This window comes from Lissotriton helveticus, chromosome 4_1, assembly GCF_964261635.1.
Source record: "Lissotriton helveticus chromosome 4_1, aLisHel1.1, whole genome shotgun sequence".
Lineage (NCBI taxonomy): Eukaryota > Metazoa > Chordata > Amphibia > Caudata > Salamandridae > Lissotriton > Lissotriton helveticus.
In genome coordinates, this window is record NC_136063.1 from 706,536,850 (window position 1) to 706,555,246 (window position 18,397).

The following is an 18,397-nucleotide window of genomic DNA, read 5'->3' on the forward strand; positions in this document are numbered from 1 at the left end:
CCGCCCCCGTCCTGCCGCGAGAGAAGAGACTGCCCGGGAGCCTGGCTGGCTCCACTCTGCGTCCCGGTCCCGAGACGGGGGACCGGGCCAAGCGAGGAGAGTCTGCGAGGAGCAGGAGCTCCTCCGTTGCCGCCGAGCCCCGCCCCGCCGCGCAGGAGACCCGGTGAGTCTGGGCGGAGGGCTGGGCAGAGTGGGGAAGAAGAGAGGCGCCGGGACACGTTGTCGGTGTTCGCGCCTAGTGCCATCGCGAAGCCGTGAAGGCTTCAAGGGCGGCCCCGGTTGGCAGGGGGTCGCCCCAACGTCCACGGAGCCCGGAGAGGCTCCCCGCCTCATGTGGTATTCAGAACCCTGAGAGGCTCTGGGGGGCATTTTTAGAAGTTGGAGTCCCCCGTGGGGGACTCCACCGTGAACGACGCGGAATCAGGGCGGCCCCGATTGGCAGAGGGTCGCCCCACCGTGGAAAAGCCTGGAGAAGGCCCTGAGGGGGCATTTCTTTGTCCAAAGTCCGACGAGGCTCATGGGAGCACCAGTGTTTTAAGAGCCTGTGTGGCTCCAACGGTTGGCATCATTGCTTTAGAGCCTCTGTGGCTCCAACGTCTGGGGCATGTGTGTTATGCCCAGAGCCTGTGTGGCTCCAGCAGTGGCGCAGTTGGCGCCGAAGGGCCAGTGAGGGCCCTGGCTCAGTTCTGTTGTTCTCCAGGTGCCCAGCACTTAGTGGGCACCTGCTACGTTTAGGCTTTTTGGTACTTTGAGACTGGCGCTGCATGGCAGCGCGCCCTGACACTGAGACTCAGGGCGTCTGAGCCCCAACAAGGCCATTGGCCTAGGGACTGCCACAGGTGGTGGCTTATGTGAGTTTGTGCGCAATCATATGGTTATTGCACCTCTGAATGTGATTTCTTGCATCATGTGTTATTCCTGCACCTCTGAAGGTTTTTAGGCCTCATGTGATTTTTGCGCTATTGTATTACTTTGACACCCCTGAATGTTTCATGCATTATGTGTCTTTCTCTTCTTGCGCTACACCTCTGAATGTTTAGTCATCATGTGTCTTCTTGCGCTGCACCTCTGACTGTATTTTAATTGCATCATGTGCTCTGTCCTGAACACCGCTGAATGTGTAGGTCTATACATCATGTGTTTTCTTTCTTTACTACTCCTCTGAATGTATATTCATGCATCATGGGTAGTGTGTTTTGAGCTATACCCCTAAGTGGATTTCATCCTTAGGTGGTTGTTCTTTCTAGTACAGGTGGTCCTAGTGAGGTCCTGGGTACCTGCGTGACATGCTCCTAAGGAGTTTAGGGTGCGTAGGTGGTACTTACCTGTTCCCAGTAGTTACTGGATGTGATCTATAACTGTTACTTTGTGTTACAGTGAAGTTTATATACTTTATTCTAATTTCTATAAGTATTATTTCTATTTCTAGAAGTGCTGATTATGACAGTGGCCTAGGTGGCCCTGTCCTGTGTACATAATCCCTTGTGAATATTGCCGTGCCAGTTGGCACAATGTACATGTGTGATGTCTATCTGATATGTTTTGACAATACAAAAGTTATTTTAATATAACCCTGTGTGGAGTCTCTTTTTGTGGTGTGCCTAGTATGTTGTTGCTGTCGTGCGCTGACGCAAATGCTTTACACATCGCCTCCGAGTTTAGCCTAGACTGCCCGCGCCATGCTACCTAGAGGGCGAGCAGGGGTTATCTTGGCGTGTGACTTCCTTGCCCTGACTGGAATGGTGGTTTCTGCCTGGCTTTGGCATCAGCCTTAGCCTACCAGAAATAGCCGGTTTCCAACATTGGTGGGTCAGCGGTGCGGATTTGGACTTGCATTTGCCCAGTGCCATAGCGACAACTGGCTACATTACAAAAACTCTGCGGTTTTCAGATAGTCACATAAACTCTGCGGTTTTCAGATAGTCACATATTTGGGATTATTGTTTTTGATTTTGTTTTTCCTCAAGAGTGTCATTTTCAGATGGTGTTCCTGCGCTTTATGTTTAGTGGCAGATAAGAGAAAATGACAGGGCGGGACGCCAGTAGATAGGGGAGGTTCCCATAGGTTAGGAATCCCTTGCTGGGTCCAGTGTCCAAGCCTATTCCTGTCCCTGTGTGGGTAGATGGAAGAGAGGGAGGGTGGAGGAGAAATTGCTTGCTCAGGAGGGTGGTTATTCCCTGAGTGTAGTGTGTGTGTCTGGATTCCCCAGTATGGTAGGATCCAGTGGTGGCAGCTTAAATGTGTCCAGTGCGTGAATTCCCATTCCCAGTTCCCAGAGTATGGTGCCTGGTGCTCAGTAAGAGAGTGACAGGTTGAGAGTCAGAGGCAGTGAGGAACTGTCTCACCAGTCTGGAGGGGGAGTGTGTGGATGAGTGGTGTCTTGAACTGGAGGAGTTGGTGCGAGTTTTTTTTAAGGAGCTTGCACGTGAGGTGTACCTCTGGTGGTGTGCAGGAGATCCTGCCGAGGCATTGGACAAGAAGGTGGATGTCTGGCGGTGTGCTGGATGTCGTGCAGAGACATTAGAAAGTGATTCTAAAAGTAGTGGCTTGTGTATCTGATGATCCTGTGTAGGTGAAGAGGTTCATGTGTAGCCCAGCTATGTCCCATTAGGATGATAGGGGTGTAGGGGCTCACGTCCTGTCTCAGCGGAGGCGGAGTGAGTGTGGGACGGTGTGTCCCACGTTAGCCCGAAACGTTGTCTCAGGGCCTGGAGGGTTCCCTAAGGGAGCGCCAGGTCAGGGGCCTAGGCTGTACTTATAAGTCATTTGAGGAGGATCTTCCTGTGTCAAGAGGACGGGGAGTTTCTGTAACCAGAACTCCGGCGGTCCTAGTGTTGGGCAGTACCGCTCCTAAGTGGAGGGTGCAGAAGTCCTGTCTCGCTGAGCATTTGACCGTCTAGAGTGCTTGACCATTTGTGGGGCCTCTGGAGGTCATTCCCCGAGGAGGGGGGAGGCCAGGTTCAGGTTCAGCCTGACCTGGAAGGAAGGGCATCTGTAGTCGGTGTCCTGACCGGTTGTTGGCTTCCAGGGGTACCGCTCCCAGGTGGGAGGGTGCAGGACTCTGGAGGGGGGCGCAGAGGGACGGTGTCCTTACTTCTGACCCCGGTGGGAGGAGAGTGTGTCGCTGCTACGCCGCTGGCGTGTGCTCTGTCTAGCCTGAGACATACTGTGCCTGTGATAGTGGAACTGGAAGGGGGTGCAGAAGGACGGTGTACTTCTGACCCCGGTGCAACTTAAGGGTGTAAATCCTAGGTTGGGAGATTAGGAAACTTCTAGGTCAAGAGGAGTCTCTACTAAGGTGGATCAACTGAAGAGACTGAGGAGGCGGCCCTTGCTGTGTGTTCTGGGGCCCACCTGCAGTTTGTTGTTTCCACTAAGGTAGAGGAAAGGGGGCTTTGCTGTGTGCTGTGTCCCCCCACCTGCTTGAAGAGGGACTGTGCTGTGTGCTTTGTACCTCAGAAGTGGAATCGTTTCCAGGTGGTAGACCAGTGACGGAGTGAGGTCCTGATCTGATAGGAGAGTTGTGTTCTGGTGAGTGCTTCGCTGTGAGGGTTATTCCTTCACCCTGACTGGAAGCAAGGGTCCCTACTTGGTCTAAGGTACTTACCTCTGTCAACTAGAGACCCCCAGTTCTAACATTGATGGAGTAGAGGTAGGGTGGGGCATGCTTGCCCGTGACCTCTAGTCAGCCTGGGGTGTGGTCCCTAGGTTGTAGGATCAGTGGTGGTGTAGCTACCCTGAGAGAGAGAGTGGAGATTGGCTATTGTGTGCCAGGGGCTGCTGCCCCCACTCTGTGGATTGGTTAGGACCTGTGATCTTTGGATGGCCTAGGGCCTGGTCCTGGCTGTGGATGACTAGTGTGTACCAGTGGGGTATCCTAGTTGTGTCAGAGAGCTTTTGTGAGGGAAATCCCTGTGGGTTCAGAGTGGCGAAAAACGGTAAGGTGGCCCTGCCCTGCAGGCCCGTCTCCGTGGTTTTGTCGCCCAAAGCATTGAAGACCATCAGTGTAGTGATTGGTCTACCCTGCGTTTTGGCTGGAAGGGGGATGTGTTGGACCCGGTCCTTTGGGCAGGTTTACCCCGTGACTTTTTGCTTTTTCCTAGCCTGTTTTTGGAACCTGGATTGGTGATTGTAGGCCTCTGCGCACTTTTTCACTGTGGTACAGTATAAAGTGCGTGTGCTTTCTGTGTATGGATGGTGAGTGACCTGCCCTCCCATAGGAATGACTGGGAAATATGTATGCCCATGGTAGATTCCTGATGCGTGGGGAGTGCAGGGGCGAGTTTGATATGTATGAACTCGTGAGAATGAATGCTGCAGAATGGTGTATGCAGCATGGCTGTGTGTAGTCTAGAAGCGCCACTTTTAGAAGTTGGCATAATTGTTTAGTGAGTCTGCTAGCACGTGATTGGCTGATGGGCCTGGCCCAGGCATGCCTGGGCCTGTTGGTAGATGGACTGTCTGGTTTGAGTAGAACAGGGTCTGCAGGGTCTGCAAGGCCCCGGAGGAGGGGGTAGATGAAAGGCCCCTCTGCTGTCAGGGATGGGAGGAAAGAGCATCTGGTGGTGCCGGGCTGTGCCTGTCGCCCACCCTGCTGGCTCTCCATCCTGGCGGCCCACTGTCACCTCTGGCCCTGAAGCTGTCAGGGAGACGTAAACCAGAAACATTCCAGTACTCAGGGCCCCTTGCACGAAAGCTTCAAAGTACTTCAAAGGCATTTCTGTGTATAAGAAGGGACGGTGTCTCCTTCCAAAATGTTCTTGTTCTAGCTCTTGTGGCTGACTTGGATCTACCAGGGGTGGGCGCTGCCCAGCCCCTGGGTGCCTGGATTCCTGGACTCCTGGGGGACCCTTCTGCCCTGCCTGGGCTGAAGGGGGGACTTGGCTTTGCCCCTGGGGAAGCTCTGGGACCCTGGCAGCATGGAGAAGCTGCCTTTTCCTGGGGAGAGCGCTGGAGTTGATTTCTAGCGCCTGGAGGCGCTGGGCTTCCCCCTGAGCGCCTGGGAGCGCTCTGCCTGCTGTCTAGAGCTCTGGGGCGCTTAATTTCCCCCACGCGCTTGAGAGCGCCTTTTCTGGACTTTCTAGCGCTTAGGAGCGCTTTTCCTGCTTGTTTATAGCGCTGGATGCGCTGAGGATTCCTGCCTGCATGGATATAATTATCTACGAGTGCCCACCTCGATCTGTCGCGGAGGAAAACAAACCGCGAAGGGGCCGCGACCGGATTGGCCGAGACCCGAGGAGAGCCGTGCTCTGATTGGCCCGTGGATCGGCGAGGCCGCGCTGCCATTGGTTGGCGGCCTCGCGTCATGAGGGGCTCGGCGCAGGAGCCGCGACGTGATTGGCTGGGCCGCGCCGAGGAAGAAGGAAGATGGCGCTGCCTGCTGGCGGGTCGGCCGGGCTCCCGTGAGCTAAGGGAGCCCGGCGGCATCTGAGGAGACGAGGCGGCCGGTTGGCAGGGCTCCCGTGTACCAAGGGAGCCCTGCAGGAAGAGAGAGGTTCGACCGCCCCCGTCCTGCCGCGAGAGAAGAGACTGCCCGGGAGCCTGGCTGGCTCCACTCTGCGTCCCGGTCCCGAGACGGGGGACCGGGCCAAGCGAGGAGAGTCTGCGAGGAGCAGGAGCTCCTCCGTTGCCGCCGAGCCCCGCCCCCGCCGCGCAGGAGACCCGGTGAGTCTGGGCGGAGGGCTGGGCAGAGTGGGGAAGAAGAGAGGCGCCGGGACACGTTGTCGGTGTTCGCGCCTAGTGCCATCGCGAAGCCGTGAAGGCTTCAAGGGCGGCCCCGGTTGGCAGGGGGTCGCCCCAACGTCCACGGAGCCCGGAGAGGCTCCCCGCCTCATGTGGTATTCAGAACCCTGAGAGGCTCTGGGGGGCATTTTTAGAAGTTGGAGTCCCCCGTGGGGGACTCCACCGTGAACGACGCGGAATCAGGGCGGCCCCGATTGGCAGAGGGTCGCCCCACCGTGGAAAAGCCTGGAGAAGGCCCTGAGGGGGCATTTCTTTGTCCAAAGTCCGACGAGGCTCATGGGAGCACCAGTGTTTTAAGAGCCTGTGTGGCTCTAACGGTTGGCATCATTGCTTTAGAGCCTCTGTGGCTCCAACGTCTGGGGCATGTGTGTTATGCCCAGAGCCTGTGTGGCTCCAGCAGTGGCGCAGTTGGCGCCGAAGGGCCAGTGAGGGCCCTGGCTCAGTTCTGTTGTTCTCCAGGTGCCCAGCACTTAGTGGGCACCTGCTACGTTTAGGCTTTTTGGTACTTTGAGACTGGCGCTGCATGGCAGCGCGCCCTGACACTGAGACTCAGGGCGTCTGAGCCCCAACAAGGCCATTGGCCTAGGGACTGCCACAGGTGGTGGCTTATGTGAGTTTGTGCGCAATCATATGGTTATTGCACCTCTGAATGTGATTTCTTGCATCATGTGTTATTCCTGCACCTCTGAAGGTTTTTAGGCCTCATGTGATTTTTGCGCTATTGTATTACTTTGACACCCCTGAATGTTTCATGCATTATGTGTCTTTCTCTTCTTGCGCTACACCTCTGAATGTTTAGTCATCATGTGTCTTCTTGCGCTGCACCTCTGACTGTATTTTAATTGCATCATGTGCTCTGTCCTGAACACCGCTGAATGTGTAGGTCTATACATCATGTGTTTTCTTTCTTTACTACTCCTCTGAATGTATATTCATGCATCATGGGTAGTGTGTTTTGAGCTATACCCCTAAGTGGATTTCATCCTTAGGTGGTTGTTCTTTCTAGTACAGGTGGTCCTAGTGAGGTCCTGGGTACCTGCGTGACATGCTCCTAAGGAGTTTAGGGTTGCGTAGGTGGTACTTACCTGTTCCCAGTAGTTACTGGATGTGATCTATAACTGTTACTTTGTGTTACAGTGAAGTTTATATACTTTATTCTAATTTCTATAAGTATTATTTCTATTTCTAGAAGTGCTGATTATGACAGTGGCCTAGGTGGCCCTGTCCTGTGTACATAATCCCTTGTGAATATTGCCGTGCCAGTTGGCACAATGTACATGTGTGATGTCTATCTGATATGTTTTGACAATACAAAAGTTATTTTAATATAACCCTGTGTGGAGTCTCTTTTTGTGGTGTGCCTAGTATGTTGTTGCTGTCGTGCGCTGACGCAAATGCTTTACACATCGCCTCCGAGTTTAGCCTAGACTGCCCGCGCCATGCTACCTAGAGGGCGAGCAGGGGTTATCTTGGCGTGTGACTTCCTTGCCCTGACTGGAATGGTGGTTTCTGCCTGGCTTTGGCATAAGCCTTAGCCTACCAGAAATAGCCGGTTTCCAACAGTCCTCATTTGGCTGCATTGATTGAGCCACAAAAAAAGATCCAATGTCTGGCCTATCAGGATACATTTCCCTCAGCTGGTCTCAGACTACTGTCCAGACCAAGTTGAATGGGGACTTTTCATACCTGGTTTCAGTAAGGGTGACATTTCTCGCTCCAGCCTCATGGGAGACAGTACCTATCTCATCGCCCATAAGAGAGCTAAGTAGACTCTATGTCCTCAATGTGAAACCTGCGGTTTGTTTTTCAAATGTCTTAATCCATTTACCTGCTCCCTCTGTAAGCGGTGGCAACATCTTTTTGAGGTTTTCCTTATCCATTTGTGACATGGGAATATAACGAGGTGTTCCAAGTCCCTTAGCTATTAGGGGCATCTGGTGTTACGGGGTAAAATAATATTGGGGTTTAAGCTGTCTGGCATACTTTTGCCATAAATGCTGACTTTTCTGCATATAAGGGTAATTCCAATCAGGATCCCCCTCACCAAGGAGAATGCAATCCTCAGTGTTTGCCATGTAACGTGGATCGAAGGAGCCTTTTCGTGGCCACCGGCTTATCTGTGGCGCTAAACCTTCATTCCATCCTGATAAATTGTCCACATAGGAAACAACATTATACCAACTGTCTTTCCCTTGGGCAACTATCTCATTGGGAGTGAGGTCAGTGCCATGCAGAAATGACTGAACACTCATCTGTTGTGTCGGTCTGTCGTGTAGCTTCAATACCCCAGTAACTTCATTGGATCCCATCCTGGAATATGGCTGACCAAGTGTTCCCTGAAACCATAACTGCTCAAGTTCTATAGCTCAGTGTCTCCGAGTATTACGGAAAGTACCCTGCTCTCTTTCTTTAGTGGTTTTCATAAACTTATCAGTAAACCTCTGTGACCTCATCGATCTCTCCATATGGTCGAATTTGATAAGGGTACTTTCTCAAGTGCTAATGTTATAGAAGGACTCTGTTTAAAGGTCGACAATATCATGAGTTTTAACCACAATTTTAATAAAGTTTTGGTTTGACAAGCGTGCCCAATGGTTACTGCGGCAACAAGGTGGAGACGTCGTTTAGAGGTTGACTATATTATGAGTTTCAACCACAGTTTAAATAAAGTTTTGGTTTGACAAACTTATCTAATGGTCACTGTGGCAACGACGTAGAAACGTCAAAGCGCACCGATCATGACGGAGAGTTGAACTACGTAATCGCGCTTGAAATATGCGCACGTTTCATTGTCACATGACCGGAACTTGTATGAACGTGGAGACGCCAGAGGAGGTCGGCTTGTTGGTAAGCGCGGAATTTTGTTTGAAACTCGGCTAATCTTAAGTAATATAAGATCAGATTTTTGACTTGTGGTTATTTAAACCCGCAGGGATCTTTGTGATGGCATATTGACTCACGACTTGATGACTACGAAGGAAGTTTATTTCTTCACGGTACGTTTACGTGTTTGTATTTGTGTCCACGGATGGTGCAGGCACTAACTTCTTGACATTTTGAGCTTATTCCATGTCTCTCGGGTTATATTCGTATGTTATGTTATGTTATGTTACTTTATTTCTTTTATAGCGCACGGCAACTCCGAGGAGCATCCCGGCGCTTTGGCAAAGAAAGACAGCATAGAAAGCAACCACACAACAGAAAACAAGAAAGAAAAACTATTTCTTAAAAAGCCATGTCTTCAGATCCTTTCTAAAGGTCAGAAGACAGGGAGCCGATCTCAGGGACACTGGTAATTCGTTCCATGCCTTGGGTGTCAGATAGCGGAAAGAACGACCTCCCAATCGTGCACGACGAATTACAGGAACTTTAAGCAAAGACATTCGTAGGTGGTGAATATTTGGAATCTCACGCTGTTGTAAGTATCCCGTAGTGGATCTTTAGTAATATGACTATATGCATTATGTTCATGGTAGATGACTAGTTGTTGGTTTTTCCATCTAGGATTTCGGCAAATCTAACTAGCGATTATATACCCATAAGGGTAATAATTTCTTCTAAGTGGAGTAAGTAGTATATCAGGACGTTACACATCGAGGTGTTTCAAAAAAGGTGGTGGCTTTCTCTCATTGTTTTTCTAATGAATTTATTTGCATGAGCAGGTTCTTGCCTGTCATTTAATGAGCTGATTTTTCAAACAAACAGTTCTTTGTTTTGACATAATATAGCTAGAATTGGTTATTTGTTATAATCATATGATGCTTAAAATATGAGGTTGATTAAACAATATTGTAACTGTCTGATTTAGCAAGATTGTACTGATGGATCCATTTAAATGTGCTGATCTAAGTGTTTATTATTGTGTTTCACTTATAGTGTTGCCCCTGACGAAGGGACTATGACAATGTTCCGAAATGCATTGGGCCATCAACATCTAAATCGAAGAATGTTTTTTGATTTATTGTTTGGATTATGTATTATTTACATGATGTACTGATGTCGAGTTGTTTTTTTAAAAACATACTCTTTGAAAATTGAATATTCTGAATAAGAATTATGTTTATTGTGAAGAATAAATTGAATAGAATGGAATCTATGTTTTGAACTTGGTTTAACTTTTTCTATATAACTTGTAAATCATTTATAGTTGCGCGCACCTGAGTCTAGCAGGCAGTTCAGCAAGCTAACTCTTCTCCCATTGTTATAAGTAGGGCATTTAGCTTCTGGAGACATAAGTATTTGACCCATGTTATTTACATGCCTATGTATCGATTCTGCTCTGCCTGACATCCTTCCCAAACTTCCCTGAACTTGTCCTGATACATTACAGCAAAGTCGTTCTCTTCCTGCAGCTCTCTCATCTTTTCTATCTTTACTTCTTGACAACCATTTCTGAATGTTTTCTGGTGTTACTATAACGCTTCCTTTCTCCTTTTGCCAAGAGAGCAAATCATCCTCAGTCTTGTTAAAGTCCTTATCCTTTTCTCGAGATACTGGCAATTGGGCCATACCAACAGCCCTATCTACATAATCATTCCACCTTGCATCATCTGCATCTACCCTTCCTGTGAGTATTGTTGTTTGTAACAGGCGTGACGTTGCTGATAAAATGAGAGACTGATTGTCACAGTCATCTGGACCATGCCCTTCAGCGCTATCCTCCTGTGGAGAGGCTTCATCTAAATGTAATGTAAACTGTGCTTCTGATTGTCCCGAAAACTGAGAGTCTCCCAAACTTGTTTGTGTCTGGGAGTACTTGTGTGTTTAGGCTTGGGTGTCTATAGGGCAACACTAGACGGTCTTTTTGGAGATAGCGAAGGGGGCTCAAGCTCAGGATTCTCAAATCCCACTGTGGCTTCCTGCAACTGCGCTAATGGATAGATGCCGGGTACTTTGGGAGAGATATTTGTTGGGTCATATGGAGGTGGGAGAGGAGACAGGTTACAAGAAATGCCAGTATTTGAAGAGTCTTTAGGTTTTTCACAAAAGACTCGCTACAAGGCTAAGGTGGCTTCTTGCTTCTGTAATTTGATTCCTGTAAATTTACTTGTAAGATGTGTAGCAGTATGTTCTAATATTTCATCATCAACTGTGCCTTCATTTGGCCATGGGTACATGTGGCTCTGGGTAGCTTTAAACCACTTCTCTACAACGTTATCTGTAACCTTTTCTGATTACCTGGAAAGGTCTTTTGCATATGTTCTAAAGGAGTCTCCATAGTCCCACGTATTTCTAGCAACTTTTTATAGTCTTGCTTTTTAATAAAAACTTTTTTTCTTAAATGTGTACACTTTTCCTCACAAAATGAAGAATATGTCAATTGTGCATCCACCCATCCAGAATCATATTTAAAATAGAAACACTCAGGACACAAGGGGACTTCATCACCCCACCAGCAGTGCGCCAAGAGGCCAGATTCCGGAAAAAATTAAAAACTTATCTTTATAGCAAATAATGGCCCGTGCTGTTTTTGTGTTCCCTGTCATCTGCCTACTCCCACTTTCAGCGCGCGGACACGCCGGTGTGCGTAAGCGCAGCGCTCAATAAATGTCCCAATAATAATAATAATTGCAGAGTGGTGCACAAAGGGGTGTGACCTCGTACCACTTCTCTGCAATCCCACTATGTGGGGCTTACTGGAGGTTCCTGGTGGCCTAGGTGGCCCTCAGGGACCCTCACTAGCAATGGTGAATTAATCCCCCAACGCAGAGCGTGCCAGGAGTCGCGTTTGCAGAGTCATGCAAGGAGGAGGTAAGGGCCTCCGGCGAGTTGCCTGTTTCTTTTTTCTTTTATGGGAGGAGGTAGGTGGATGGCCCCCATTCCCTGGGCCACTTCTGGCTCAGGGGACCCCATCCCCCGGGGTCTGGTCAGACTTTACTCTAACAAAAAAGAAATTTGGAGGGGGGCCACGTGGCCCCCCTCCTGAGGCCAATTATGGCCCAGGGACCCCACCCACTGGGGTCTGGCCCGCCTTGTAATTTTTTTTGGGAAGGGGCCAGTGTGGCCCCCCTGAGTCCAATTATGGCCCTAGGGACCCCATCCCCGGGGCTGGCTCAGCCTTTTTTTTAAATAAATTTTATGGGAGGAGGCCCTCCTGGGCCACTTTTGGCCCCGGGGACCCCATTCCCCGGGCTGGCCCTCACGTTGGGGACCGGGGGGAAGCCCCAATGCCCCTACGGTCCCAGCCGGCTCCCCGCATCCTGCGGGAGCCGGCATTGCTTTTGGGCAAGGGGAGCTGCTGACATTATGCTCCCCTTGCCCAAAAGCAATTCTGCTTCGCTTCATGGAAGCGAGAGCAGTTTTTCTGCTCTCGCTTCAATGAAGCGCAGCAGAGCTTGCTATTACAGGGCACATAGCAAACTGCAATGTCCCGGGGGTGGGCACCCCGGCCCTAGGGGGTAGCGGTCCCCATTACCATGAAGGGTCCAGGACGGGGGCCGCAAGGCCCCCACCTATCATTTGGGGAGGTGGTGGTCCCCGGGGCTGTGTGCGGAGAGGCAGGAGCTCCTCCCCATACTTTTAACATTTTATTTAAGCTCCCCAGGAGGTGGCTGTCCCCGGGGCAGCGTGGGGGGGGGGAAGAAACCCCCCGTAAATTTTCCAATAAAGCCCCAGGGAGGTGGCGGTCCCTGGGGCTGCGGGGGGCCGGGTGCCCCCTGCACATAAATAATAAAGCACCGGGGAGGTGGCGGTCTCCGGGGGCCCCCTCTACATAAATTGGGATTGCCCCCGGGACCAGGCCCACCCGGCGGATTCAAAAACAAAGCGCGGGAGTCCGCGCTTCATTTTTAAAAAAAATTTCAGCCGGAGTCGGACTGGTTGCTCGAATCCGGCAGAAAAAAAACCAAAAACTTTTGGGGGCCCTGGGAGTCTCTGTGGGATCCCCTGACCAGGCCTCGGGGGTCAAGGTGTTTTTACCCTGCACCCTTTTCTTCTTTTTTAAAGTTCCTCTCACCTTTTTCCTTCTCCCTCAGTACAGAGTCACAAGATGGCTGCCAACACTTCCTGGTTTGAAGTGTTGGCAGCCAATTAGAGGCAAGCTCGAGCTCAGGGGGGCTCAGGCAATCAGATCTCACAATTCTCAAGAACATCGGGACGAATTTACACCATTTAAAAATTTGGTGCAATTCCGTTCAGCAGTTCAGGATGTAGCCGTGTCCAAAGCTTCTTATGGAAATTAACATGGAAAAAACACGTTTTGGGACCCCCCTTTTTTCTCGGCCCCCCCTTGATGAATCACCCCGAAACTTTCAAGACAGGAGCTGACCCGAGTGAACAATTAGTTTTGAACAATTCGTGAAGATTCGTCAAACTGAACCAAAGATATTGGCAAATCAAAAAACACTTTTCCTATGGAAACAAGGTTCTAACAATAACTACCTACGGTCTACCGCCAGTAGGTAAAAATATATATATATATATATATATATATATATATATATATATATATATATATATATATATATATATATATATATATATATATATATATATATATATATATACCTTCTGAATCGCTCCTTCTGATTACTGGGGACCCATGGGAGGTGGCGCACACTCCGGCGGAGCACGCCAGCATGAAAACCAAAGTACCAAACAAAATTGACGTGCGCTCTCAGTGCTACGGACTCCACACAGACAAATCCACAGGTTCCCGGGCAACCTACCCTTTCCCCTCACTTTTTTCATCACAGAGCACACTATTGTTGAACGACCACTGGGAGCCGGCGCAACGTGGTATGATCTGTTCTGTTGATTTACCTGTGATGCACTGCCATCTATGAACTTCACCTCAGACTGCTTTGGGCATTTGCCCTGTATTGTCATGTTTGGCCGGGAGGTTTCTGCTGTTCCAGACTTTCACCTTTGGTAGTAAACCTGTTACAGTTACCATTTCATGCAGTGAGTGGTCTTTTCTCCACCCGCGACCACCTCGTGCATTGGCCCCTTTAGACTGCTTGGGCACTTGCCCGGTCTTGTTAGTTTTGGTCCTTTTTGATTTTTTGGTGACCGTTCCATTTCAGACTGCTCTGGGCATTTGCCCTCCATTGATGTGCTTGGCCTCCTGGAGGTGTCTGCTGCTCCAGTCTTTCACCATTGGTATTACACCCGTTACAGTCATTATTTGCAGGCAGTGAGTGGTCTTTCACTTTCCATGACCACTATGGCACTAGCCCACATGAGACTGGCTTGGGCATATGTCCGGTTATGACGCTTTTGGTAGTTGGATTTTAACTGGTGACCGTTCCATTTACCTTGTGCACTACACTTGTCACAACTATTTAAAGCATGGCCAATAGATAGGCACTTCTACGAGACCCCCGGGCCATGTGTAGCACTGCATTGCCTCTGATCCCAGGACGGCTGACACTGAGGCTCACTTTCGTCACGCACTATATCCATGTTCTATTCTTTTCAGGCAAGCCGGTAATCTCATACATTCATTAATACCTACATGTATTGTGTTATAATGAACGTGGCTGTATACCACATTTACACAGCTGCAGACAGGAGTAGCGAACTGACTCTATATTCCTTCATGCCCAGATCAGTGGCCCGAGTCACGCACACGTGACTGCAGCCCTGTGCGGATTACTTTCTGTGTTTGTCATGAGCTGTCTTTTGGTTATGCACTGTGCACACAATGCCTCGTTTGATATATTTACCTAACATAGTGACTCGATATGTTGATTTATTTGCATATTAGCTCATGTCATTATGATCACTATTTGACCCTATGTGAATGTTTTCCATTACAATATGGCTGCCACATAACATGTAATTTTGCACGTACAGTCCTCTTTTCATGTTGTGGCTTGTGACATTCAACGATGCTTTATCAACTTTTTGTTTGTGCACTTTCATTCACGTGAACAAGGCTTCATATGCAAGCCGAAACGCGTGGATTTGTCTGTGTGGAGTCCGTAGCACTGAGAGCGCACATCATTTTCGTTTGGATATATCTATCTATATCTATCTATCTATCTATCTATCTATATATATATATATATATATATTTCACACAACGAGAATAATTACTCTGGCACTCCGCTTGGTAAGACTTACCAAGCGGAGTGCCAGAGTAATTATTCTCGTTGTGTGAAATATTTACGAGACCCTCTCCTGGTCTCGACCCTGGCACCAACTCTGAGGTGCTCCCTCTGCGACAGGACAGCTCGTGTTGTGATATATATATATATAAAATCAAAAAGGTCAATAGGTCTAGCCTTGGTTGGCAAGCTATTTCGATGGTTATTTGCTTTTTATTGCCAGCATATTCCGCAAAAAAGAAGAAAAAAACAAGCAGCCACCTAATCATAGCCACCATATGAGTGCAATAAAACTTTAAAATGAAAAACATATTTTCTAATCTGGCTATTTTTTTAGTGACTTTTAAAATGATACGCTTTTTAATTTGCTGTGCAGACTATTATCATTATTATATTATTATTGTGGACAAAAATAAATTACGATCTCAATAAGCATTCAACTCTCAGGCCCCTACATTGTTACTTTTCATTTTATAAATTTAGAAAGAATAATAGCTATTTAACTGGGCACCCAAAGCAAATACATAGCCGGTATTTAATGGTAACATAAAACAAATAAAATAAAAAAGCACAAAGTAAATAAAAGAAGCACAATTTAAACGAGCTTGGCTACTGAAGGGAAAGGAACTATTTTAGCAGCATGTGAATAACGTGCATAGGTTTAGTGCACTCAATCAAAGTAAAGGGGCCAAATGGTGAGGCAGTCTAACGCAGTGCCCAATGCTGTACGCTGAGGTGCATGGAAGTAAAATCTGAATGACAATTCAACAGACCAGTGAATGGTCATCTAACCATGAATATTACGTAGGTACATTTTGGAAAGTAAAGAGTCAGGTGAGACTGCTAAACCTGAGGTGAAGGCTAGACCTAACAAAGCGTACAGGAAGGAAATTGGTTTTTGATCCTACTAAATATTTCAGTACTGTAGGTTACATTTTGCTTAGTGTCACTGTATATATCAAACTACTCCAAGTCTACCAGCGTTTTGTTTGCTCCACTACAATACGAGAAATGAAAAGGCGAACGCTAAATAAGGTAATGAAGATAAAGACCCTGAAGGCTTCTTCTGGACTTTGGTGTAGCACAGCAGCTGTATTATGCTAAGGATATCTGTTCTCACCGAGGAGGCCTTCTCAAAGCAATTTTGGAAAAGATCTCCAACATTTGAAAGGATAGATGTACTAATGAGTAACACTCTGGCGTGTCTGTGGGCTGAATAAAGAATAATGGGCATTTCAAATATATGTATTAAGGAACATATTAAGCCCTAGGCCAGGAGTTGAGGGGTGGGGTTGTAAGAGCTGGGGTTCAAGTGTGGAGTCTTCTCCCTCACTCTTATCACCACGATTCAGAGGAAAAAGAATTCTTCCAGAGCTTAACAGTCCTCTTCGAATGTCGCGCAGACACAGATTGATCCCGTAGATGTTTTGATAAAAGCCACACCTCTAAATCACACCAAGCACGCAGATCAACTTGCCCTTTCAAGCGATACCTCTTCTAAAGACATCGTAGAATGTTCCTTCTGTCCATTTCTTTTCCTGAATACCCCTTCCCAGCTTTCCATTTCCAGTTGATATGTTTAATCAATTATATAAATGACCAATTTTACAACCTCTATATGTGAACCAATGATCCTGGATATCAGGTGTATTAAGTTGGTCGCTCCACCGTTTGACTTTTTCCTCTATGGCAAGAGACCTCTTGTTTCTTCTTTATGTCTCAGCAGCTGATCCCCTTCTCTGACTTTACCACATCACCTGCGCCTGGGATTACGAATGCTGCTCCAACATTAACTTCCATCCTTTAAGGTAAAGGAAGACAGCTCCAGCTCAGACAGGTGCAAGAGTACTACAGTTTCATAATCTCCACAGGTCACAGACACATCTTGCAGGATCCCCTAAGGGATATAGGAACAGACTACAAACAATTTGTGATTTCAGAATGTTACCTCAGTGTTGGAAGGACAGTAAAGTGAAAGGAAACACTGCGTGGCAGCAGGAACAGAAAATAGGTGGTTATCCTAGACCACACTCCTGCTCTTCATCCACCTCCCCATCTGTTTTCCTTCCAAAAATCCTGTGAAAAGCTGGGCATTGGGAATTCGGGGGTAAGGGCCCCAGTGCTCAAGACCCTAATAACCAAAGCCATTACATTTGCAACGGTGCTTGTCAACTATTTGACAAGGTTGTTTATTCCCAACGAATATGTCCACCACATCTAGGACAACTAGTCTGCATCAACTTCACCCCACACTCAAGAGAAGTCTAATAACTATTTCTGCAAGTCTGCAATTAATGCTCTGACATTACACAAAATGTTATGACATTGCACAAAATGTCAATCATTGATGTGCTCAAGACTCACCTCGGATTTGAGGGTGCAGCTTTTAAGACGGGCGGGGATGAGGCAGTCGAGTTTCCTTGAAGTGGGCACCCAGGCCTCTCTCTAGCAGGAAGACAATAGATCCTCTGCACCACCACTCGAACATGCGCATGCCTCCAGCCTCCAGCTCCTTGGGTTTCCACCACTTCCAGTAGAGAGTCGCTCACCATTTGACTTGAAGGCAATGGGCTTCTGGGTGTCGCAACAGGCTTTGGAGTGGACACATACGAACATGGAATCTGGCAAGACATTAACATTAATCAAAATTACAATATGACTACAAAACCTTTTTTTTCAAAGTGAACGGTGTGTGCAAAGTAAGCAACGTTGTATTATAAAAAGAATAAGACTGGGGTCTTTTTTACAAACATGCTAGATTACAGTGCATCATTCTACCATATTTGATGAATATCTCTCACACACATGTGCAGATGGGCAGAAACATGCATAAATAGATAAGTGGACACAAACCTGATGTGGATAAAATCAAAAGGAGCTCAATGCAAATGACCATTCAGTTGTTGACCTCTCTCTGGAAAAAGTCATTTCTGCTGGGTGCTAGATTATGTTTTGGTTCAAATCTTTTCATTGTAGTTTATAAATTCAAACATTAGAAGAAGAAAGAAGAAACAGTGCCAGACTTATAGAAACGCATGGCAAAGGTATCGCAGAGCCCATAAATTGTTTTATGTGCATACTAGCAAGACATTGTGATAGATTACGTTAGTGGCAATGTCCGTGTCATCTTTGGAATGATCAAAGCACAGTGCACTCTGCATGCAAATTCTAACTTTGGCCTCTTTGCTATAATCATATATATCACAACAATTGAGTTCCTTTTTTTTTTTTTTTTATTGACAAATTCATAGTTAATACATAAGATTCAAAAAGAAACAGAAATAGGTACAGCAGATGATCACATAGCTTAATTAACAGAACAATTTATACAATATCGAGTGGGGTAATAACAGCAGAGAGGAAAGAGAGAAAAAATGACAAATAAAAAAAAAAAAAATGACAACAGAAAAATACAAGCAGATTAAGCGATCAGGAATCTGAGAAACAGAGGAGATGTCCATTAATCATCAGCAGAACCTAATTGGCGAACCTCATTTGTGTACCATCTTGTAATCGGGTCCCAAATCTGTGCTCCTATTACTTTCATTTTTCTCCCCCTAGTAGCATATATTGCGATTTCTTGTTTATAGATTGCAAGAAAGCG

General features: G+C 47.5%; 1 protein-coding gene across 3 annotated transcripts in view; it reads right to left on the reverse strand.

The window, feature by feature from the left end:
* The window catches only part of SPIDR (scaffold protein involved in DNA repair), a 2,204,159-nt gene that overhangs the window by 1,064,086 nt on the left and 1,121,676 nt on the right, over positions 1-18,397 (reverse strand). For all 3 annotated transcript variants that reach the window (XM_078687327.1, XM_078687328.1, XM_078687326.1), the window contains exon 10: positions 17,158-17,414. In XM_078687327.1, coding sequence (XP_078543453.1) covers positions 17,158-17,414 — 257 coding nt within the window. The remainder of the gene's footprint in view (positions 1-17,157; positions 17,415-18,397) is intronic.